General features: G+C 38.6%; 1 protein-coding gene across 3 annotated transcripts; it reads left to right on the forward strand.

Moving 5' to 3' along the window:
- Positions 1 to 5,084: 5,084 nt before the first annotated feature.
- Positions 5,085 to 25,434, forward strand: LOC121876802. Of its 3 annotated transcripts, none has more exons than XM_042382215.1 (7): positions 5,085 to 5,204; positions 6,773 to 7,589; positions 9,912 to 10,014; positions 10,435 to 10,960; positions 16,254 to 16,350; positions 19,147 to 19,466; positions 22,644 to 25,434. In XM_042382215.1, the coding sequence occupies exons 2-7, from the start codon at positions 6,783 to 6,785 to the stop codon at positions 23,662 to 23,664; spliced, it is 2,874 nt and encodes a 957-aa protein (XP_042238149.1). In that variant the 5' UTR covers positions 5,085 to 5,204; positions 6,773 to 6,782; the 3' UTR covers positions 23,665 to 25,434. The 3 variants fall into 3 exon arrangements, with proteins under 3 accessions (XP_042238149.1, XP_042238151.1, XP_042238150.1); XM_042382216.1 differs by lacking the exon at positions 5,085 to 5,204 and adding an exon at positions 5,601 to 5,640; XM_042382217.1 differs by lacking the exon at positions 6,773 to 7,589.
- The last annotated feature ends 482 nt before the right edge of the window (positions 25,435 to 25,916 follow it).

The following is a 25,916-nucleotide window of genomic DNA, read 5'->3' on the forward strand; positions in this document are numbered from 1 at the left end:
CTGTTGAGCTCGCGTGTCACTATACGGAACATCATTTTTAACGTATGGAAACAGTAAAAAAAAAAAAAAATAGGCAGAGCATTCCACAGTTTGGCTGTGTGAGGAAAGAAGGATGTATTGTAACGGGTTATTCTAGTGTGATATCCACAGAGAAACGACGGGCACCGCGGGCAAGACGTGGAAGAACCAAGCGGACTGTGAAGAGCTGCAGAAGGACCTCTGTGGGCTCCAGGAATGGTCGAAGGAATGGCTGCTGAGATTCAATGTCACGAAGTGTAAGAGGATGCACCTGGGGCGTACCAACGTTAAGGAGGCGTACCATATGTCCCAACGGGATGAAGAAAATGTACTAGTTGAGACTGTGTGTGAGAAGGACCTAGGTGTGTATGTTGACAATGAGCTGAAGTTCTCGGGCCATTGAGAGAAGAAGGTAAATCAGGCAAATAAATTATTGGGTCTTATAAGAAGGTCGTTCAGATATCTAGACGGTCCGTCCCTCGTGACGATCTTCAGGAGTGAAGTGCTTCCCCATCTGGAGTACTGTCACCCCATCTGGTCCCCGAGATATGCTAGGGACTGTCAGTTGGTTGAAAATGTTCAAAGGAGGGCCACCAAACTGGTGCCTGCACTTCGGCACCTCAGCTACCCTGAGAGATTGGAGCGCCTGAACTTGCCTAGCTTATACTACAGACGGGCAAGGGGGGACCTAGTTGAGGTTTATAAGCATCTCAGGGGGCACTACTCAGTTGAGTGTCCTTACTTGGAGCTGGCGGACGCTCGCCCCACAAGGGGTCACAGCTCAAGATTGAAGAAGCCGCAAGTCCAGAAAACCGTGAGGGCAAACTTTTTCGGAGTGAGGGTTGTAAACTCTTGGAACAATCTACCAGAGAGTGTTGTGACGGCACCGAGTGTGAGCTCTTTCAAGAGAAGACTTGACCAACACTGGAGCGGGTTCAGGTACATTCAGGTGCCGGTGCATGCCCAGTATTTGCCAACTGTGCGTGACAGAGACGTGACCGATCGCCCGGGCGGCTAGCGAGCCGACCTTTTGGTGAAGAATATAAAGGAAAAGAGACGTGACCGATCGCCCAAGCGGCTAACAAGCCGATCAGTGGCGAAGAGGATAAAAGTAAAAGTGTGGTACGAGCCCAGGGCTTTGCCGGCGGTACACAGGAGGCCAAGTCCACCGACCATTGTCCGTTAAAGACCTGTAAAAGAGAGAGAGTGAAGCAACATTACGGCGAAGAGAAAGGGAAGAAAGATTGTCGACTAAAGGAGGAGCGGTATTAAGACGAAATGCCTTTGATTCCACCCTATCTAACAGTTGGGCAGAAGAGCCACCCCAGATATGAGAACATACTCCAAGTTAGGGCGAATGAATCCCTTATACAGTATACTTGAAGCAACTGCTCATGAGTGAAGTAGCTACGGCATCTATACAGCTTTCTCAACTTTCGGGAGGCAGCCTTAGCTATGTTAAGGATGTGTGATTTCCAGGACATATTGGAGGAAATGGTGAGGCCTAGCATGTATATTTAAGAATTTGGCAGAATGATAGCGTCCTGAAATGTAATTGGTGGGAGATTGTAGTGGATTTCTCCCCTACAAACGCTGTTTGTCGCTGCATAGCCGACCCCGCGAATTCCACAGTGTGTGCCTCGTGGTCTAGGTCAACCAGCGCCGCCCACGGAGCGGGGGTCAACTACTAAGCCACGACAACCCCCGCTATTTAAGACCTGACCTCGTGGTGATCTCTCTCATTCTACCTACACCAACCAGCCAGCAACACCTCCTCCTCCTCCGCCTGCCTGGCGGTCCTCGCTCCCGCCGGCGAGCATGGCGACCCACAAACTGTCCTCCTCTGAGCACCCTCACCAACCAGCTCTCTCTACATCACGCTTGTAACCATGCTGCCTTCCCAGCATCAAGCTGCATTGTACATCCAATACAACATGTATACAGAGAGCACAGTGTGAGTTTCCTTTCTCCATCCCATCCTGAGTGTAAACCAAACATCCCATACTCCACAAATGGTGACTCCCGAAGATTCGCACTCACACAGGATGGAGGAGAAACAGATCACGCTCCCAGTCTTCAAGCAACATGGAAGACTGGCTTATCCACCCAGAGGCAGCTCTCATCGGCTCTACAGCTACTGTCTCTAAACCGCAGGTTAGACACCCTAGAGCATCACTGCTTCTCTAAGCACACACCTGCTACTGTCCTACACCCTGCTGCTGTCGTGGACCCAGCTGCTGTCACGAGCCCTCATCCGCTTCTGCTGACGCAGCCCCTGCTCCTGACCCAGGCCCACACTCCCCAGCAGGTGCATCTGACGACTCTGTACCTGCCTTGAGGGAAGCACAACATTCATCGCCTCCACACACCCTCTTTCTCCCTCTCTTCTCCCACAGATATTGTGTATCGAGACAGTTGTCTCTTCTAGCGGCCGGCTCATCCACGCCCTCGCCGTTATGTCCCACATGAGGCATGCACCGCCCGTTCTGCCTCACATGTGCCATGCAACCCTGCAGACAACAATTCTCCTACACCGTCTGGAGGGAAGGAGGGAGTATTGTAGTGGATTTCTCCCCTACAAACGCTGTTTGTCACTGCGAAGCCGACCCCGCGAATTCCCCAGTGTATGCCTCGTGGTCTGGGTCAACCAGCGCCGCCATACATCACGGAGGTCAGCTACTAAGCCACGCCTACCCCCGTTACTTAAGACCTGACCTCGTGGTGATCGCTCTCTTTCTACCTACACCAACCAGCCAGCAACACCTCCTCCTCCACCTGCCTGGCGGTCCTCGCTCCCGCCGGCGAGCATGGCGACCCACAAACTGTCCTCGTCTGAGCATCCTCACCAACCAGCTCTCTCTACATCACGCTTGTAACCACGCTGCCTTCCCAGCACCAAGCTGCATTGTACATCCAATACAACATGTATAACACAGTCAAGGCAGCCTCGTACCGACTCTACATGCTACGACTACTTAGGTCACTTGGGATACCCACGCCAAAGCTGAGGACTATCTATAACGCCTTTATTCTCCCCAAACTAAAGAATGCGTCACCATCCTGGTCGTCTTCTCTCAACTCCACCCAACGTCGGCTAGAGAAGGTACAGAATGGGCCTGCAGAATCATGCTCGGCACAGAATACTCCGGCTACATCAATGCTCTCTCCACCCTGGAAATACCATCCCTCAGTGACCTCCACCACCAAGCACTGGCAAGGTTTGGCAGTGAACTAATGCATCACTCTCGTCATCGCCACCTCCTGCCACTGGCAGCCCCCTCAGGCACCTCGTGCAGTCCGCTAATACAAAAAAATTCAGCCCATAAGAGCCCGCACCGATAGATATAAGAATAGCACCATCCCATCTATTGTTAAAATAATAAACAACTCCTGATTTATGTACTGTACAGCCCTGTAAATATATTCAACGCATATTATATCATTATTTCTAAATCAAATGTAAGTCTGTATATTTTCAGCCACCGGCTGCAACCCTATTAATGAACCGTTTATTATTATTATTATTATTATTATTATTATTATTATTATTATTATTATTATTATTACACACACATACACATACACACAAAACCTCAACGTGACCAAAACACACACACACACAAACAGAAAACACCTTAATGTGATCAACACACACACACACACACACACACTTGTTGCCTGAAATCCCATAACAGGAACCACAGGTGCCTTGAGTCCTTTTGTTTGTGTTGCCTAATGATCTTGTGCCTAATACATTCTAAATGTGACAGTGATGACTGAAACCAATGCCACAGTGGGTATTTGCATTGCTTGAACTTAGATAATATTTGTGTTACCCAATTTGTTGGCATTCTAAGGAGAGGGAAACTATCTTCACTGACTTATGATTCTTATATAACAACTGGATATAAATACTTTTAGCCATACAGTATATGTAGTGACTTCGCTGTTACAACAGTAGATGTTAGCTGCTAGGGGTTGACAGTTGCCCAGGGGATGTGGGAGAGTCAGGTGTCTCTATGGCCTTCTGTGTATGATGTTGAGTATATAAATTTTGTGAAATGAGTATCAGTTCCTTCAATTATCATCAATCACTTACTGTAGTGCAAAAATCACAATTTTTGCTCATGAAAAAATCACTTTTGCATTACTCTGTGGGGTTATGCGATATTGGTTGACACTCAGGATGGGATGGAGAAAGGAAACTCACAATGTGCTCTCTGTATTCATATTGTATTGGATGTACAGTGCAGCTTGGTGCTGGGGGGTGGCAGCGTGAGTTTAAGCGTGATGTAGAGAGAGCTGGTTGGTGAGGGTGCTCAGAGGAGAACATGCAGCTTGTAGGGCGGCATAGTGGTTACGAAACGGGTTGGTGACGGTAGGGGCAGACCCCATCAAAATGTAGGTCTGATGATGCATACAAGATGTGATACTCGCAAATTATGGCACAAACAAGCCGGACACTAAAGTAATCAATTAGTACTCGGTTCTGAAGAGTAATTAGTACCGAAATCATCTGTTCTTTTAAAGTTCTGGGTTTGCCCATCCCTACTGAAGAGATATTAAAGTAAAGTGAAGATCAAGGAATATTACATTCATTGAGAAAAATCAAAAGCGACCTAAACAGTAGATAGAGAGCCTGCGCAAAATTTTTATGTATGGTTCATATAAATTATATTTTTTAAATACGTACATAGCAATTTCAACCAGATTAGAAACAATTGTAATACCTATATAAACATAAAACTTAATTTACTTAATTTGTATACAATTTGATAATTTGAGTAAATATATAAGAAACAGAGTATCCAACTGAATACCCAATAACCCTGCATTAGTATTGTACACCAAGATAATAGACAATGTTAATAAACTTTACACAGAACCTCAAAACCAATAATTCTGTAGACAAAAAGTCAAAATGATAATATAAATAAATTTAACCTAGTAATGGATATTTCCGGCTATAACAGGTTAAGTTATATTAATTCATATCACCAGAAAAATAAATTACAACTCCGTAGAACATCTTGTTCGTGGTAATTCCCCAACAATGGCCGATTGTTTTGAAGGGACCACAAGCGTCGGTTTGATTTCCTAAGTGAAAGTTTGACGTCGAGAAGAGAATGTGAAGGGTCAACCAGTTTATTATCCTTCAGTTATTTTAGTGTATACATCTATACCAGGTAAAGTTCGTGTTGTGTTTAGTGACCAAGGTGTCGAAGTATTCAACAAGTGGTAGTAGCTCATGCTGATGATAATACTTTCAGTTTGAATTATATTGTATATTTCTAAATTTCATAATTAAATCACTTATCTGCTTACTAAGCGTTAGCTCTGGTCAAGGTGTAGAAGGTAGGCATTGATACGCTATTCAGCATTATTTGATACAAATGGAATTAGTTTAATGAGGTTATTCCTCTGAGGCAGTCATTTACTTTTTATCCTCTTCACCACTGATCGGCTCGTTAGCCACTTGGGTGGTATAACAGCTTCAGGTTAATATACTGTACTTGCAGAAACGCCTAGGCCACGGTAGGACGCCACCCTCCGGGAGGTTCCACATTGTCTCCCTGTTCAGTCCCCAAAACGTCTTCCATTAATAGTTCATTAACGGTGTATGTAAGTTCCACCATGTTTTTCACTACAACGGCACAGCAAAGTATATTTTTTCTGCATTAAACTGTTATTATTTTATCATCTAATCATCACTACATATAGCATCATCCATCATCACTACATATAACACCATCCATCATCACTACATATAACCACCCATCATCACTACATATAACATCCATCATTACTACATATAACACCATCCATCATCACTACATATAACCACCCATCATCACTACATATAACAAGCAACATTACTACATATAACACCATCCATCATCACTACATATATATATATATGACTAACCTGCCGGGCTGCATAGCACCAATGCACCTGCATCATCTCGCGTCCGGAAATGCCTCAAATTTCACCATATCAAAGTAAGTTCTTTCTGTTTAATATACCGGGGAAGTTAGGTAAGGTTAGGTAGGTGTGTTTGGTTTGGTTTGGTTGGTTAGATCTGTTCTTCATAACCACAAATGTTAAGTAGCATTTATTTTAAAAATAAAATATCTGTTTTTTAACATATTACCACAAACTACAACAGTGTCCACTATAATATAACAATGAAAATCAGGCGTTTTTATAATTGTTTTCAATCAATTTCGCCTGCAGGTTAGTCCTATATAATTACCCAGCTTCAGTAGACATATATTACCTGAGAAGGTGAATTTTCGATCTTACACCGGTATTTCTCTGTTATTAATATGTTTTTCGTCGTGTTTTGACAATTCTAAGACCCTTTTCTATTGTGATATTCCCGCCGAAAATTTTCCGGGTAAAAAATTTGTTCTCATAATTTCCTGAAAATGCGCCTGATTTCCATCTCAAACCCGGAAAAAAACTCCCGCATCCCCGGGATTTTCCGGGTATCGGGAATTTTTTTTTTTAATTTTCCGGAAAATGTGCCTCTCGGAAAATCGTTCCCAAAGCCGAAATTTTCCTGTTATAAAAGGTGTGCAAGACACTGCTTTTTGCCATATTATGTCATCATTTACAGGATAGTGATCCTATATTTCCCTATTGACACTTTTTAAGTTATTTTCGGTGCAGTGACGTTAACAAATTAAAATTTCACCTATTATTGTTTTTACATGTTTTACATACTTTATTTTCTTATTTTTATTTTTTCAGTTCCATCTTCATGGCCAATAAAAATAATATAAGAACGTCTAAAGTTGTCCATCGACAGACCTTTCAAAACAGCAACCAAATAATTGAGATGACTCTGAGAACAATTCCAAAGAGTGAAATACAGCATCAAGTGTTTCCTGAACCACCACATTTTGAGAGAGATTGTGCTCTGAGGAAGGAGCTGCAAAATGTAGTAAAAGAAAAGAATAACAATAACAAGACTGTTGGGTCCAAAAATGTGGGGAAGCAACCAACACACAATATCAAGAATAAGACATCAGTTAATCAAGTTGAAGTTGAGATTTCAAGAAAAAAATCCAGTAAAAAACCTCATAAGATTGTTCCTCATAATACCACATGGGAGGATGTGCTGCATAAATGTAGCACAGTCACTAGTGTTAGTGAGAAAGACCTTCCACTGCAGTCTACAGCATCTGATGATCACCCCTCTCAACCTGTTAGTGAACAATCCCTGCCAAAACAATCTGAGAGAAACTCACCCAGAAATGAAAATAGAGGTCTGAGGTACAGAATGAAAAAATCAAAGACAGTAAAAAGTTCTCTTCAACCCAGTCACTCCATAGTAGCACCTGTACTTAACCCTACCAATAGCTATCATCAGCTGTATGTTGATAACTCATCAACTACCAGTGAACACACAAACAGAGTTAATAATATCCCTGAAAGGCCAATATCAAAAAATTCTCAGCAGAGACTGCATACAGTACACAGAGACGTAATGGTGAATAATTCCAGGAATGAAAACGTCGAACCTGATCCCCAAAACAGTTTTCTGGCACAATATGAACAAGCAAAGGTGAGCAGTACCTGAGTGTTAGTTGTGTGTACTGTATATCATATAACAAATTTAATTGCATATACAGTACAGTACAGTACAGTACAGTACTGTACTGTATTGTACTGTACTGTACTTTACTGTAATGAAGGAGGTTTTTCTTATTCGTTTCATATTTTATAATTACAATATATGACTATGCGATTTTGTACTCCTGTTAATTATATCCTTGTACAGTAGATCCTCTTAAAGCTCATCAGTTGAAACTTAATAAAAAGCTTACCTCACTTCTATATCTCTGCAGATCCAGTTTGTGTTTTGTTCACCCATAAATGCAAAACTCTCTACAGTATTTTCTAGCAAAACTAAAAAAAAAAAAAACATTGGTGAAAATATAAAATTTTGTTTTGTTTGTTTTGTGGATAACAACCATTCAATAAAACCATGTCAAGGTGTCTTTAAGAACATTAGTGTGGCTGCAAATGGTGGGGGGTTCTGCTGACAGTATTGTTTGCCATTTGGTGTTGGTTCAAAATATAACTTGCATTGCTGGAATCCTTGCAAGATAGCGATTAATTTGAGTATAAGCATCTTATAGTTTGCACAAGAGATAAAATTTTAAGTCCTTTGCCTTAGTACATTTGAGTACAAAGAGAGTACAGTAATATGTTGCTAAAAATTATGGATTTTTCACAGGGAAAGTTTGTATTGCTAACCCCAGTGGTCAGGATATTATGTCATTGAATGTTAGAGTATTTCAAATAAACTCTTTGTTTAGTTCTGTACATACAGTGAACCCTCGAAGATCCGGACTAAAAGGGGGGACCACCTGTCCAGAAAACCCGATTGTCCGGATTTTCCGGCGAATAATAGATGATATAAGAAACACCAATACAGTACTAATGTAGTGATAAACAAATTACTGTATATAAACCATGCCTTTACCTATGACAACATAATAAGAAACATTGAAGCATTACTAGAGTGAATGAAATAATATTCCCACAACAACAATTATCAACTCTGTTTATGTTTCCCACCTCCCCAGGCACCTGTGTCCAAGCAACTAACGGGTTAAGCAGCGCCCACGGGCCTGAAATATTCTTTGCTCTGGTTTTGGAATGCTTCTTAGGGAAACTTCTAAGAGGCTTCTTAGCCCAGAACCTCCCAATTTTTTATCCAGATCTTCCAAAATCCGGATTTCCCAGGTCCAGATCTTCGATGGTTTACTGTACAGTATATGCAAATTCCCATTTAGTGAATGTGCATAAAGCGAGGGTCCAGTGTACAGTAAGTTTGTGCCATAACACTAACACTTTGTCAGAAAGAGGTCCAGTAAGCCTGGGCAAGATTTATGCTGATGTAAGTTGTATTGGTACCAGTAATAGTACATTTTATGCATTATTTTGCCTTTTTTATTTTATTTTTTGGCTTCGATGGTTCAGAATTTTTGCTAATCCGGAACCAGTCCGGTCCCAAGCTCCCCGTTAAAAGATACAGTGTCCGATAATTCACATTCTTGGGCCAGGGATAAACAGGAAATGCTGTACTGTAGTGAAGCTGGCAAAAATTGAGGCCTGATACATGCACAGTAATCAAATTTTTTTGAGGAGTTTGAGAACACAACAGAAAACATACTGAATTCATCACTAGATATAATAAAAGGTGTGATTAAGACTATATCGAGGTTTAAATGAGGGTAATGCAGAGTAGTGGTGTGATGAAGGTGGAACACACACCCAGGATTGTTCTCCATATAATAAATCCTTGAAAAATACTCTGGGTCATGAAAAAAACAGAGACCATGATGATGAAGTAGTTGAGGAAAGGAGCAGTCTTTTAACCCCTAAACTACGGGGACTTAATTTTTATTATTTTATCTGGCTAACACCAGGTGATTTTATTCAACTCACAGGGGAGCCCATACACAAGGGGTTAAGTGATGTTCTGAGCTCAAGGGAAGTTTATGGAACATTTGCTCAGAGGATTAGAAAGTGTGATTACAGTGAAACCTCTATTTAATGGACTATCTGGAGATAAAAGTCCATTATATCGAGGGTCCATTAGGTGTGAAACTCCCCGTTTAATAGATTATATAGAAATAGAGGTTCATTATATAGAGGTTTCACTGTGGTCGCCGACCTTCAGATATGAGGACGGTACTCTGACTAAATGTTTGATCAAATGAGTTTTATGAACAGTGTGAATTTAACTCATATAAGTGGTATTGTATGCTTGTTATGACCACTAGCATGAATTCAGAGTTCTCTTGTTGTCCTTGTAAGATGATAAAAGTGAAGCTATTCTTCATGGTTCATAATTTGATCTACATTTTGTTTCCAGGGAACTGAGAATAGACTGCTATCTGATGATGTCAATGCTTCACCCTTTGGAGAGAGTGCGCTCATGTTGTTGCAGCAACTTAAAGAAAGGCTTCAGTCTAGAGGTGGGTAAGACTTTTGACTGTCCCTGATACCATACTTCTGGAGGATGGTGATTGTGGTTTCTTCTGGGATTATACATTGTAATTGATAAGGATGGCAATGAATGGTGACTGAGTAAAACTGATGATTGAAAATTTGGATTGGATGACCAAAAATTTAATTAGGGTGTTATAATTAAGGAAGACCAAAATTAAGAAAGAAAGACCCTGTGAGGGATATTTTGGTGGAGGAATCTATAGTTTATTGATGAGCTTGTGGTGCCTGGAGGAATGCCTGCTGTAGTGTGGACTGTAATGAGATGTAGATTGATAGGTAGATACTATATGTAGATACTGTATATAGATTGACTGATAGGTAGATATCCCCCTACTAAATTTTGTTTGTGCTTGATTACTATACCATATTATTTTCCCTACGCACAGGTGACAGTGAGGGCAATGATCTCGTGGGTGTGCTGGAGGCTGTCATTTGTGGACAGGGATCTCTGGGTGGCCTAGGTGCAGGCAATCCACCTCCATCAGCATATAAATCCTCTGCTCACTATCCTCCTGTTTTTCCTTCTGAATCAAACATTTATTCCTCTCACCCCAGTTTTCAACAGAGACGTAAACAGGAAAATATTGACACTAGAGTTTCTCTGAATGTACCTCATGAATATCATCAAAACTCCAATTACCATCCCAGAAAGGTGAGAACTGATCCTCACACTGAACAGACTGGGGAAGAATATTTGCCACAGAATTTACAAGACCAGCATCAGATGAATAATGGATTTCCTCAACAAACCTCAGATCATCCCACTACCCATAGGCAGTATCCTTACCAGAGTACTGTGCAGGACCTTCAGGACAAACCTATTGAAGATGAAGCCACCCATCACCACACTGTGTACCGTGATTCTCAGCATCATGTCCCACAAGAAACTAGCAACCATAACAAACTCATTCAGTAAGGCAAATAAATAAAAAGAAACTTGTTCTTATTCTTACATCTGCTCTTATTTCCCCTCTTTTTTATTCTTTTTTTTTTCATAACTAAAATACAGTATACCTGAAGTTCATTATTGGAAAAAATACTAACTGTAGCAGAGTTTATATAAAAAAATGACTGATAAATGGAATTGTTATAAGGATGTAACATGACACTGGTCATGATCCTTGTACAGGAATACCCTGGTTATTGCAAAGGATGCATTCTTAAAAGTCATTGTGAATAACGAATTTGCAAACATTGGCGCAATTTTCCCCATAATAATTAATGTAAACAGGGGGTGATGCATTCCCAGCCAGCAACTTTCACCACACATTTTTCGATATAGTTCACTGCTCATTCTCTGACACTATTAGGGACCAGGGTCACATGTATACTGTAGTACTGTACCAGTAAATGTGAGGAATAAGTTAAAATTATACTGTACTACTAAATAAAATGAAAGAAAAAATACCATGTTGCCAGTTGGCAATAGTTTCACTACACATGGGACATGGAAGACTGGAGCGGCTGAGATCCCCAACACTGCTCCCTCCTCCTCATCCCGTGATCCCTGCGCCAACTACCGAGCATACAGTATAAGAAATGATTGTTCTCTCATGTTTTTTACCATATGATAATCATTTATTTTATTTTATTTTTTTGCAGTCTGTACCTCCCTCCCAAGATCGCACACTAACTCCCGCAGACATAAATGTTCATTCTCTTTGTTTTTTATCATATGATAAACACATCTTTCATTTTTTTTGCACATTCTGTATGAATGATTATGTGTGCATGTAACAGTAAAAAAAGAAAGGAATAAAATTTCCCGGTACAGTACGTATATCTTCCCAAAAATATGAGTTGAAAGATAACAATAACAGAGCTTGACTTGGTATGGGGAGAGCTTGGGGGATGTAGCTACAGGGACAGTCCTTGGCAACATGCCATGTGCACACATATATTCAGGTCACACACATACAGTACATACCCATGTTCTTCATATTTACAGAATTATTTTATAGCAGGATATTTTTTTAAATACATGTATACTCGCAACAAAAAGTATCGGTGCATACTGTAGTGGAACAATTTGAGACCAGTGACGATATGTATTGGGAAAGGCAAGTTGTTCCAGCCGTATGTTGGCAGCCCTGTAATCCTGTTGAGCTGCGACCATTGATGTATGGAGATATATTTCGTCTGTCTCATTCCATAAGTTTCGAATCTCACAAATATCAATATAGAAACACCCACATATTGATCCGTTTCATAATGTCATTGTATACTGAACATTGTGCAATCTAAATGTAATACTTTACGGGCCCTTTGATAATAATTCCCCCCCCCCCCGTTGTCTGTAGCCCCAGTTTCGAGGTACAGTGGGGTATGCTATAACGAACGTAATTGGTTCCAGAACCTCGTTCGTTATAGCATTCGTTCGTTATAGGATTAATCCGTTCCAGGCCCCCAAATACAACCACTTAACACTGAAAAAATTCTGTGGAAAATGTAAAAAATACGGTACTTTATCTTACCTTAGTGTTATTCAGCATGCAGGTACCCCTAAACACTGGCACATCACTATCACTTCCACTGGGAGTCTTGGCTTTAAGGTCCTCAAACAATTGTCTGGCCTTCTCACAAATTATAGCTTCACTAATGTTACCACCTGCCATTTCTTTCTCCTTTATCCACACTAAGAGTAAATTTTCCATCTCTTCAATCACATTACACTTTGCTTTGCTAAGTCTAAAGATTCCCTTAGCCACTTGCACAGTTTTTAACTCCTCTTTATTCTTCAAAATCGTACATATAGTCGATTTAGCCATCCCATATTCATCACTAAGTTTCGCAATGCTTCTTCCATTCTCACGTTTCTTTATAATTTCTTTCTTAGTTTCAAGGGTTATTAGCTTTCTCACTCGCTTTGGACGACTCATTGTTACAATTGTATACTTGTATAACAAAATAGTTATACAAATAACGCGAATTTCCACATCAAAAGACGAAATTTCAACAATAACAGTGGTGCACTGGCTACACAATGAGACGAAGATGGCGCCTGACGCTCTTGTTGTGGGTCGCGGTACAACAATATTCATGCGCCAGGCGAAATAGTCCCGTATTCATCTGCGTTCGTTGTAGGAGTTGCGTTCGTTATAGCATTCTCAATTTTATAGGTAAAACCGTTCGTTATAGGAATATTCGTAGTAGGATCCGTTCGTTATAGCATACCCCACTGTATTGCCGAATCCATCATGCAGTGGTGTTCCTGTGGACACCAACCCGCCGGCTAATATCTGTGACGCCGAACCCTTCGTTATGAAGGGCAGTAATAGCTCCTCGTGTTTCCTCTGAGGTTTCCATGTCGTCTGGCATGTGTAGATCTCTACTGCTTCATATTGCCTCTGTTTTATACCCATGTTCACCGAGACCGAACCCTCGCTCATCATTCAGTCGACACAAAGCAACAATCTGAAAAGAGGAAACAAACACACTGATTGTCAGCCATATAGCAACACCTAGTGGGGGGGGGGGGGTTATGAGGATACACTTACCAACCTTCCCGACATATCACAGTGAATACGTATCGTTTCGGAAGTTGTCGATCTCACCCTGCACCGATACTTTTTGGTGCGAGTATACAAGTACAGTACACTCCATATAATGTGATAGAATAACTGCATTAGTACCATAAAAACAATACAAAAGAACACTGTGTGAGTGAGTGTGTGTACGATATTTGTAAATGAGTGTAAACATTTAAATCAGCTTTTATCATCCCCATTTGAAGATTTTTAGAATGCTTGGCATGTTTTTTCACGCTGCACTTTGGAAGTACAGGTACAGGCGTGGGGTGAGCATCTCCCGTGCGTGCTCCTTATTACTGTGTAATATGAGAGCTGTGTATGGTTTGAAATACACTATTACTGTAGGGTATCGTAATTTTTCATTACGAATAAGCGGGGTATGCTTTGCGAATATCGAATCATGGTGTTAAAATATTAATTGTGGATAGGCGGGAATGTGAATAGCGAGGTATTCCTTTACTGTATTAGCATATTATTGGAGCAGCAAGAACTTGGCACTCTGTATACAATATACAGTCGACATCTTATACAGTCTATATAGATATAGTAATTGTTTTGATCTTTCTGATTATTTTTATAATTCTGACCAACCTGATTAAGAAAATTTTTGGGCAGTGTGTTTGTAAGTTGTTTATCGAGTTAATTTGTCAAGATTTACTTGTTGTCTTGGAACAAGACATATCAAATAGTGCAGACTAAGTACTATCAATCATTCAGAGTACAGTACCATCCTTGGGCTGTTTTTAATTTCATTCATTCATCTTAGTCTCTGCCTTCCCTTGGCCCTCCTACCCCTCAACTTTGAAAATCAGGCGCATTTTACAGTACCCGGAAAATTCCAGGATGGGGTATTTTTTCCGGCTTTGAGAGACAGAATAATGCATCAATCTGAAAAATTCGGAGAAAATTCAGGGGATGGGGATTTCATTCCAGTTTCAAGAGATGTAATGCGCAGTTTCTGAAACTAATGAAAAAAAAATCCTGGTACCCGGAAAATTCCGAAAAATTCTGGGGATGATGGATTTTTTCCGGCTTTGAGAGAGTCAGCTCGTTACCCGGAAGTCTCTCATTCCCGGAGGTGCTCTGCACCAATTGTTCCGGCTAACGGAGATATTACTTTTCCATTAACTTTTAGTCCTTCATTATTAGTTATAACTTCTCTCATTGAGAATTCTGAATACAGTACAGGTTGACAATCCCTTATCTGAAATCCTTGGGGCCAGAGGCATTTCGGTTTTCGGAATTTTTCGGTTTTCAGAATGGTTAATTTATTTTATTTATTTTTTTTATAGCCTACCCGGGCACAAGTCACTGACCCACATTGGGGCGTGGGTGGCGAAAATATAATAAAAATTATAATAATAATAACAATTCATAGGTCTAGGTCGTGTTTCTCACTTTTGATCTTGTATTTCTTTATTATTATTATTATTTTATTATTACAGTATTATTTTTATTATTATTATTAATTTTATTATATATTATTATTATTATTATTATTATTATTATTATTATTGTTATCATTATTATTTTATTTTGGTGTATTTTTTATTAAAATTTTTATTTACTATGAATAATTATTTTAATTATTATTACTATTACATTTTCGCCCCCCAGGCCCTGATGTGGGTCAGTGATCTTTGCCCTGGTGGGCTAATCCCTGTTAAAAAAAAAAAAAAAAAAAAAAGTTTTGCCCACAAAAAAACTTGAGGTTTTTAGAGCTTTTCGGTTTTTGGAATTTGGGATAAAGGGTTGTCAACCTGTACTGTATACAGAATATTATACAAGGTTGGAGATAGAACAGAACCTTGTCTTACTCCCTGTCTAACTGTGAACTAATTAATAAGTTCATTGTTTACTTATACTGCCGTCTTCTGTTGCCAGTAAAAATTATTATTTTTTCTAAGATCTTTATAAGTTTATTGTGCTTTACCTTATCAAAGGCTTTTTCAAAATTAACAAAGCTGATATACAGACACATTTCTTTGGATCTCTAAAGCCCTTTCACTCAACATTTTCAAATCAAATATCGCTTACCCAGTTTCTTTTCCTACTCTATCAGATATTCTATTTATATGTGTACTGTATCTTTATTATCAACATTTTCTGGATTTTGTTTTTCTCTGAAAATGATGAGTCTGTAATAAGGCATGGCTGGTGTTTGGGCATTTTTGGATGTGTCTGTATGTAAACTTATGTCCCGTAAGCATGACAAGTCTTCTTTTGATGTCACTTGTGATGAAAGTTAGTAGAAGTGTCATATTTAATATCTTGGCCTATTCATTTCAGAGTACATGTCATCTACATCTTGTCTCATCCCCAGTCTATAGATCATAATAAATAATTATAGTCATGTTCTTCACATTACCATACCCAAATTTAATCTAACAAGCACACCAATGACAATGTAAGTTGACCCATAGCCTTACTCACCCACTTTATATTCACAAGATTCAAAGAGAAACCTTATTGTATTGTAGCTACATAGCACCACAAACTAATTCATTTGTAAATAGGCTTGTAATGTTCATGCTGTCAGTCAAACTAACTTATTGAGTTTAGTATAAGAAAATTTTCAGTGTGTTTGTTGTACTCAATGAATATTTCAGTTTTTTACTTTAATAATCTTTGTTTTTATTTGAAATCTTCTCACCACTCCTTTTGACTTATGTCAGGAAGATAACAAGACAGAGCGAGGTGATGGCAGAACAAGAGAGGATCATCACAGAGTTAAGAAAGTTAAGCTCTCAACTCATTGCCCAACAAGAGAAGGTAATTGAATATTTACATTTCTAAAACTCCTGCTGTAACCAATTATTGTCAGGGCCTTGTGGTACAGTGATCCCTCGGTTAACGAGAGCCTCGGTTAACGAAATTTCGGTTAACGAATTACCTTCCATAAGATTCTTAACTTCGGTTAACGAGCATTCCCTCGATAAACGAATTCCTTACGAGCGTCCCTCAACATGTTTTTGCTTGCACACTAGCTGTCATATTAGTCCCCCAATACAGTAATCGGTTCTAGGGCTTAAATTCCTTACTATTTTAGTAAATATCAAGATGTTTGTACTATTCAATAATTTTAAAAGTCTTATATTAAATTTTTTAGTCATTTTAACAATTATTTAACATAATTTAAATACAGGGAAACTAGTTTTTAGTGTGCCAAACAGCCTGTCAACATACCATACAGGCATCAGTCTCTGTGTCTTTTCAGTGGAGGTAACATCTTGCTTCAGACTCTCTTCAACTAAATGCTTTTTTCTGTGTTTCCAGTCAAATTATTGGTCATTTTGAAATTTATTTTACATATTGACAATATATAATGCAGTGCAGTGTTGATTTAAAGAAAATAATCTTGAATTACACCAAGAGAACTAAAATTTTATGGGTGAAATGGCGCCATGGGGTGACTTCTCTTCCACCAATGCTTTCTCTTCTCCCTTCTCCTCCACCCCCATTCTAATTCCCATCATCATCATCATCATCATCAGGAGCCTTTTACATACACACCTCAAAATAGTGTACTTTACTACCTTTTTTGTTGACTTAAGGCAATTTTCGTTGAGCAGGAACCAAATACCCAAAAACCCATTGAAACAATGGTTTCGGTTAACGATTTTTTCGGTTAACGAGCAACCTTCTAGAACGAATTGTGCTTGTTAACCGAGGGACCACTGTATTGTGAAATTAGCACTGAATTCACAACCCACAGGCCTTGGATTTGAAACTGCACTGCAAGGTGTTGGATTTAAATGTGATTTAAACTAGGTATGACATCCCTCAACAAAAAAACACTTGGCCTGTAAATCCAAATGACTCCAGATTCTCTTGACTGAAGTACCTGTATTGTTTGATTAAAAAAATTGTCCAGATTAGTTAGGAAGCCAATTTACAAGTATGGAAAGAGATAGAAGAAAACTAAATAGAAAAAAAATCAAGAAAGTAAAGGGTGAACTAAAAGATAATGAAATAATGACATATTATATCTAATAAAGACTTAGATGGTGTGGGGAATGAAATCACTGAAGTAGGAAAGAGGTAATATAAGGTACACAGATTAGGTATTTTACAAACAATTTACAAGAAGTAAATTTGATAACTTTTAGGTAAAATGAAAGACATTTACTTCAATTCTGGTGGTTCTGGCCTTCAGAGAGCGACAACATCAGTGACAAAAACTCTTTACAGTAATATTTAAATGTTTAGTCCCCCAGCAAAGTATTTTTAATTTTCTTTTTTCTTTTGAAATGCTGGATGAAATGCTCTCATATGTGAAACCAGTAATAAGAGCTCCCATCCGCTCGAAATGGAAATGCAGGTGGGATGCAGTCTCAGCAAACAAGCTTTGCGACATCCACCCTGCATTGGGTGCCTGAGGATATTAGGGACTGTCATACTGCCGGGAGACTGCTTTGGCCCACCTCCACATTGGTTACACACGGCTGACTCATGTTTTTTTTTTGCCCCCCTCCCCATTGTGATGACGGCCTGGTCCCATTGACTGTTTGACACCTCCAGGTGGAGTGTCCCAGTCTCAGATATTTGTTGTAAGCACCTCTCCCGGTGCCTGGGGGGAAATGTCTCTCTTCGGTGCTGGGAGGAGGAGTGGGAAGTGTGGGAGGGAATATCCTCTCCTTCGTGGAGAAAGTCGGCTTTCTGCACAAGCTTTGTGTTTTATCTATTTGAATGGTTGTTAGGGAAGTTGTGTTATTTTTTGCTTATTTTTTTTTACCTTGCATTACAGTATTCCCTTAATGCTCGCCGTTTAAAAGCTTGCGTCCCTCGGAAACTCACGGATTGCCATTAAAAAAAGAAAAGAAAATCTGTGTCCCAAAGAACACAGCTTCTCTTATTCAGCCTCTTGACCAAGGAATAATTGCTGTTTTCAAGTCATATTACCCCACTCGCAGTTTTTCCAAGATCCACGAGGCACTGGTAGAAGATGGCCAGGCAGGTGTGAAGGAGATTTGGAAAAATTACATCATTGCTGACTACATTGCAAATGTTAAACTGATCCATGATGAAATCACTAGCAAGTGTGTGAACTCCTGTTGAGGCCCTATGACCCTAAGCAGTGAATGATTTCATTGGGTTCCACCCAGTGGAGCCTCAGATCAATGCATGGTGCAAGTGGGGAGGGATTTGGTGACATGCAACCAGAAGAAATCAGAGAAGGGCTGCATGAAATCACTGGAGACAGCAACTGGGTGATTCTTTAGCTTATGGGAGAATGCAACTTCACATATAGAATACAGGCTGATTTTTGTTAGCCATTTTCAGACAAAAGGGTGCATTTTATCTGCTGTAAAATACGGCACATTTCTTCTTGTCCTGAAATAGGAATTGACTCCTGACCCTTGCTGTATCCATGCTTACTCACTACATCATGAATATTCAGCTGTTGTAGGTATTTCTAGATATACATTATTATCATCCAGTTCTCACAGCATTCATTATAACTAATGTAGTAAACAGGGATACTGTACTCCCCTCCCTTACTGTTAAGTTTCATTTGTTAGTTTTGTAACTTGGATGATCTAAACAGTACAAATATTTATTTTTCAGATTACTCTGAAAAATTTACAGCAAGATAAAGAAGCTGATGCTGTAAACTGTGATCTCAACACAAACACCCAACCTCCTGTAGTGGACATGGACAGCGGTGTTGGTGGAGAGAGCCACGACACTACTGGATCTGATAAAATTGTAGTGTCAGGTGAAGGAGAAAGGGGAGATAATAACAGTAGTAACAATAAACAAGCACAACAGAGGAATGTAAATAAGATGAGCCAGACTGAACAAAATTACCGTTCTGAATTATTGAGACTCCAAACTGAAAATGTTGCTTTACTGCGGGAAGTGAGAAGTCACCGGGAACTTGTAGTGTAAGTGAGACACAGTACAGTATTATGTAATTAGCACTTAAAAACATGATTGACATCCATAATTTAGAAATGTTATGTGTATGACTATAAATGAATGTTGTACAGGTTGTACCTCTCTAGTCCGGCATTCTGTGGTCCAGAAACTCCCGTGGTCCGGAACGATTTTAGTTTGTCCAATAGATAGATAGGCAGCTTTTTTTTTTTTTTTTTTTTACTTATCTGAATTATTATTATTATTACAGGAGTATTAAATTTTTGCCCCTCAGGCCCCAATGTGGGTCAGTGACCTATGCCCGGGTGGGCTAATCCCCTTAAAAAAAAAAGCCGCGGGAAATTAAGGTTTGTTTACATCCGGCAGTTCGGCTGCTCTCTCTCTCTCTGCTTGTCTATACAGAGTACAACATTTAACCCTTCAATATATATGAGCAGTAAATAAGTGTTGCTTTCATATTCTTATGTAGAGTAATGACGATATATTTTCACATGTGCGCACTTACATACGAGCAGTCTCACTTTTTTTTTTACCATTAATGGTTAGCTACTTATATTGTTCCATTTATTAACATTAAATAACATTACAGGTACTTCAAGCAACCATATTCATTTTTTACATTAATTTTACTACAGCTAAACTCAGGGTCTTATTTTCTTCAGTTTTATATGTAGAACCAATCAGTCACTGGTTTCGTAAGCTTTAACATAAACAATGCCGGCAGCCGTCTCGTCTCCTCTAATATTCCACGTATTATTAATAAATTGTATTGTTAATTTTGCACACACGTACATTAATTCAATAAAAACAAATTCAGAAACATTAATTAAAATATATATGAACAGTAAATAAGTGTTGCTTTCATATTCTTATGTAAAGTAATGACGATATGTTTTCACGTGTGCGCATGCTCACTTACATATGCGATCTCTTTTTCCTTTACCATTATCGTTAGCTACTTCTATTGATCCATTTATTAACATTAAATAACATTACTTAAAACAACCATATTAATTTTATTACAGCTATAACCAAGGTCTTATTTTCTTCAGTTTTATATGTAGAACCAGTCAGTCACTGGTTTTGTAATCAATGAAAACAATGTTGTGTCATTTCCTCGTGTGTTTTAATATTCTACGTATTATTAATGAATTTTATTGCTCATTTTGCACACATAAACATTAATTCGATAAAAAAGACATTCAGTAATAAACAATAATGAATCTCTTGTACATAAGAGAAATGACGCTGTTTACACGATTATGCACGTCGTCTGCACGTTGGCGGGCCGTTCAAACCCGTCGAAATTCAAGTTTCCGCCGTCAAAATTTTTATTTATTTATTTTTTTGTTTCAATAAAATACGTTAAGAATTAAAAACTCGCGAAATTTGAGAAGCTACTATACGACATTTAACGCTTCAATATGTCTTCAAAGAGACCATGACGCAGAGAAAGTGGTGCTAGTGCTTCCAGGCATAAGCACAATTCACTATCTATCCAGGAAAAGGGTGAATTTCCATGGTATGGCAATTTCCATGGTCCGGCACCGGTCAGGTCCCGAGGTTGCCGGACTAGAGAGGTACAACCTGTATACAGTATTGGTATGAGAGGAAAAGAATTCTGTTTTTGCTGTTGATGTGAGCCACCTTGCAGCATAGCAGGAAAAAGCTTACAAGAATGATTATAAATAGTTATATAGCTAAAAAAAATCCAGCATGAATTATGTCACTTTCCCATTAAGTCGAGTGGTATGAGATGTGACAGTCAAGTGGAGACAACAATTGCCTCCTGTCCTAAGGGTCACTGATTTGTGTCCAGGGCATTCCAAGTTTACCCAACTGTGATGAGAACCTGTAAATATAAACTATTCAGTATTATCCGGTATCAACATTTCTTACAATTTTTTTGGGGAAAGAATGGAGTCCCCATCATTATATTGTGTTGAAATAATTTGGTTAATAACCTTTTATTAGAAAAGTCTCTTAGAGAATTTATTCAGGATCATTAGGGTATCAAATTCATCTCTTTAACACAATTAGAACTAATGCTGTGAATAAAAGTATATACACTTTATCACAAGCCGTAAATATTTTCACCTGTGTCCATGGTTTAAATGTAATGGGATAGTGTCTGTCCATGCGAGATGAGGTGCATAGTTTAGAGTCGATGTGAGATGCATAGTTTAGACTCGGAAAACTTTCCCCAGCATCCAGAAACATTCTGGGGATGTGGGCTAGTGTCTGTCTGTGCAAGATGTGCGGTTAAACTAGAAACTTTTCCCAATACAGTGCCCAAAAAAATTCTGGGGATGTGGGATTTTTCCATGTTTGAGAGAGTCATCTGCTTACCCGGAAATCTCTCATCCCCAGAAGAGCTCTGCCCCAATTGTTCCAGCTAACGGGAATATCACTGTACTGTATTGGGTTTTCTGTGGTTGTTGATGCCTTATTCACTGTTTGGATTGCACTTATACTGTACAGCTATCCATCGAGATAAGAAAATTCGCTTATGCTGTACAAGTTTCCTAAATTGACACCTCTATTTTGTGTTAAGAAAGCTTCCACCAGATTTTAAGTTTATTTTGCTATTTTTAACCCCTCGAGTATGTCATCATATTCAAGGGGTAAGTATTTGCATACAGTATATGTGATTTCAACTTCTTGCTTAAACAAAACCCCTTAGGGATGTAACCTCACATATAGCTGGGGATCCACTGTACTCGTGCAATTACTCTTACTTTAAATATGGGAACAAATATACTGTATCTGAGCATGTGAATAAGTTTTTAAATTCAAATGTACAGTTTAATTATTAGGCCACCATGAAATGCACCTTTCATTTAAAATTATTCTATGATTTAAATTTTCCTGATGAAATGATTTAGGGTGTACTGTACTTATACTTTACAGTGCTTTCAATTACTGTATAAGATTGGTGAGAGTAACTTAAAACCATATAGAATCCTGCATCTCTATACAATAATGATCACTGCTATTTCCTTTATTTTAAACTTGTCTCTCTTAAAATTTTCAGGAGCAAATTAGTTATCCTCTCCATACTTTAAAGGGTTGAAGACCAGACAGACATATTGAAAAATTAATTACCCAGTAAGTTTGGGTTTTTCTTCACTTATTCTTATATATGTATTACATGAATGCTTACAGAGTATTTTCTGTACTTGCAGGAACTTGGAGATTCAGTTATCAAAAGCTTACAACTTACTGGACTTAGAGCAACAGTCTCACTCCAAACTCTTAGTTTCAAAACTTTCTAGTTCAGCACCCAACTTGGACATAGTGGGTAACCAGGCAAGGACAACACATGATGGCAAGTCTTCACACTTAAGAGCTCCTTCTAATCCTTCTGAGAGTGAGGCTGATTCTGCTTATGAAGAAAAAACTGGCTCTCACTTAACATCAAAGATAAATTCTCCCCACTCAGATATGCAAAAGGGAAAAGACTCTGCCACAAGTCTCTCAGAAATCTCGTCAGAGAAACATAAAGAGGATGAACAGGACCAAGATCCTCAAGGTCAGAGTTCAAACATTGTTCCCACCGACACTGCTTTACTCCATGCTGTGTACAATAATAAAGATAAAACAGTGTTAAATGCAGTCATGAATTCTTCAACTATACCCACAAGTCAGTTTATATTGCAGCAACGTGTTCCTGAGACCCAGGAGACGCCTGATGATGAGGTAAAGTCCTCAGTAAGTGACAGGCCTCCAAGATATAATGTGAAAGCATCTGACCAAGCAAATTATCATGGAATCTCTGCAAGAAAGGAAGATAAAACAGCAGGAGCCCAAAAGCCTTACTTTGCAAAAACTATTGGTATCGAAGCTAATAACCTATACATGGAGCCAACAGCACCTTTGGAAGAATGTGTGTTTTCTTCCTTTAGTACTGTAAATGATAATAACCCACAAGACAGTATGATAACCCAGGAAACATCTTTCCTTAAAGGAATTAAAGCTCCCAGACAAAATAGAAATACTATTTCTCTTGAAGGTAAACTTGAAACTCTTGAAGGTATTAACAGCTCTTTTGTTGGTTTGCATCAACCACTTGAGTCCACAAGGCTCCAGGAAGGCTCTCACAAACTTCCTAATATAAGTGAGGATGAAAGCAGTGTATTTGCACCCATGAAGGCACATAAGTCTTACAATAGCACATCATTCGAGAGTGTAGATAAACTTGATTGATTGATGATAAAAATTCTAAAAAGATTGGTTTAGTTGATGGTAATGAAGATGGGCTGAAATTCTTATGTTAATAATGGAAATTAGATAAAAATAACAGAAAGCCTAGTCAATTGTGAACTATTAAAATGTAATGCCTGTGAAGATGATACGTTGAAGGTAGAGTTTATAGGTTTTACATTGGTTTACAGAAAGGATGGATTACTGTCTTGTGATATGAACATTGAAAGAGTGAATGCAGAAAAATTATGATTGTGAAAAGAGGTTATACTAATAGTTTCCTTTAGGGTGATTGAGTTTCAATAATGTGAGTGTGAATAAGCTCGTTGACAGAGCAGGAGGAGTGTTATACAAAGACCACTGTTCAATAGAAATGGCCATCATCACTCACTTTGGAAGAATAATTAACTCACTTTCATATTATCAACTATATTTCACTCTCACCTAATTGAAGTGGAACAAATGTCCCAAACATCTTTAGGAAAACTAAAATACTGTGCAGGTATTCCTTGTTTAACAATGGGGTTGCGTTCCTGAAAACCAAATGTCAAGCAAAATTCTCACTCAACGAGGGATAACAGCAAAGCACAGAGGACGAACACCAGGTTCAAACAGCAGGGCGGTAAACACTGAGTACAGTACTGTACTCCATAATAATAATAATAATAAACGAGTGTTATAAACAGTTTTGAAGTTAAATTATTGATTTATTAACACTAAACTTGTGTATAAACGATGTGGTTCGGAGTTAAATGATTTAGTGAGCAAAAGATAAGCCTAATTCAAACAAATTTCAAATTTCATATGAAAAATGAAAAACAAATTCCTCTGATAAACATAAAATTGATAAATACCGTATCATATAAGAAAATAGCACATACTGTAATTTATGTACAAAAAATAGCTCCTTCCACACACATCATCCTCTGAGTGATGCAACACAGTTCAGCCAGGCAGTTACCCAGCTGACTCAGAGATATGTGACTGCTGCCACACTTTGCTGTGTGTATACCATTACTGTACTTCACATTCGGGGAGGGAGCGCGACTGGGCTCGCGACGCAGTTACAGTCCATTGCCTCCTCAAATACGTTCACATTCCACACATACACACTATGCTCTTCATCTTTCTTATTTTATAGTATTTATATTATATATTCTTAATTTCTAAACCACATCAGAGTATTGTAATGATATTTCCACAACTTTAATAGTTTCATTACGTGTAACAATGGCATTATGCCGTCTCAGTGGCTACCTCATCCCCAGTTTTTCCTTCCTTTCCGTTGAGGCAAGCTATCACTGAACCAAATTTTTATCTATTGTTAAGTGAGAAAGGGTGTCAATAATTATTGCGAAACCAAATTAATGTTAAATGAGGGAGACCTGTAATGTATCCTAGGAAGAAAACTGAAATGCTATGATTACTATTGTTGGATCACTAACACTGATGTTAAACAGTGTACAGTATAGTGGTGACAATATTTAGACAGTACTGTACTGAGCTTGGGACTCAAAGCTTTTAAATAGGGAATTTTTATATATTAGGACCTTTTGCTAAATATACATATGATCAAATATAAAATTGAAGACCAAAATACTGTAGCATGGTGGGGAGAGAAATGGAAGCTATAGATAAATATGTAGGAATGAAGATAACAAATGGAGAAATAATTATTTTGCTACTTTATTTAAAGAGTTTTATTAAATGTATGTTTTATAAAAAGCTGTGTTATGTACTGTACCATTCCATATGATATATAGTAATATTGATTAAGAGGAGATATTGTATTTTTATACACAAATTCTTATACAAATTATTTGTAGATAATATGTTAACTGAAAATTTTGAAGACAGTTAGTCCTCACTTAATGTCGTGGTTATGTTCCTGAAAACGCGATGTTGTACAAAACAACGTTAGCGAATCATTATTCCCCATAAGAAATACTGTATATAAAATACGGGAGTTACATTCTTGAGTCTCCCTTTGCCCCATGAAATACATTACATGTATAGAAATTCAATGGCATTTTTATAGAAAATAATATATACAGTTAACCCTCACTTTACGCGGTTAATGTAACCCGGAGGGTCCCGCGTAAAGTGAGAAACGCGTAAAGTGAATAACATAACATGGGATTAATTGAAATGGAGTCCGGGCCGATCCCCAAACTCCACTTTTTGACGACACACAACTATGTTGTAGTAAAAATATTATCTTAACTTTATGATGGTATGCACACACAATTAATAAT

Source organism: Homarus americanus, unplaced genomic scaffold, assembly GCF_018991925.1.
Source record: "Homarus americanus isolate GMGI-L3 unplaced genomic scaffold, GMGI_Hamer_2.0 scaffold50281, whole genome shotgun sequence".
NCBI classification, from domain to species: Eukaryota; Metazoa; Arthropoda; class Malacostraca; order Decapoda; family Nephropidae; genus Homarus; species Homarus americanus.

Coding starts and splice junctions, on each gene's coding strand:
- LOC121876802 (XM_042382215.1), top strand. CDS start 6,783: ATGGCCAATAAAAATAATATAAGAACGTCTAAAGTTGTCCATCGACAG. Junction 16,351..19,146: donor TCATTGCCCAACAAGAGAAG/GTAATTGAATAT, acceptor TTTATTTTTCAG/ATTACTCTGAAAAATTTACA. Junction 19,467..22,643: donor AGTCACCGGGAACTTGTAGT/GTAAGTGAGACA, acceptor CTGTACTTGCAG/GAACTTGGAGATTCAGTTAT.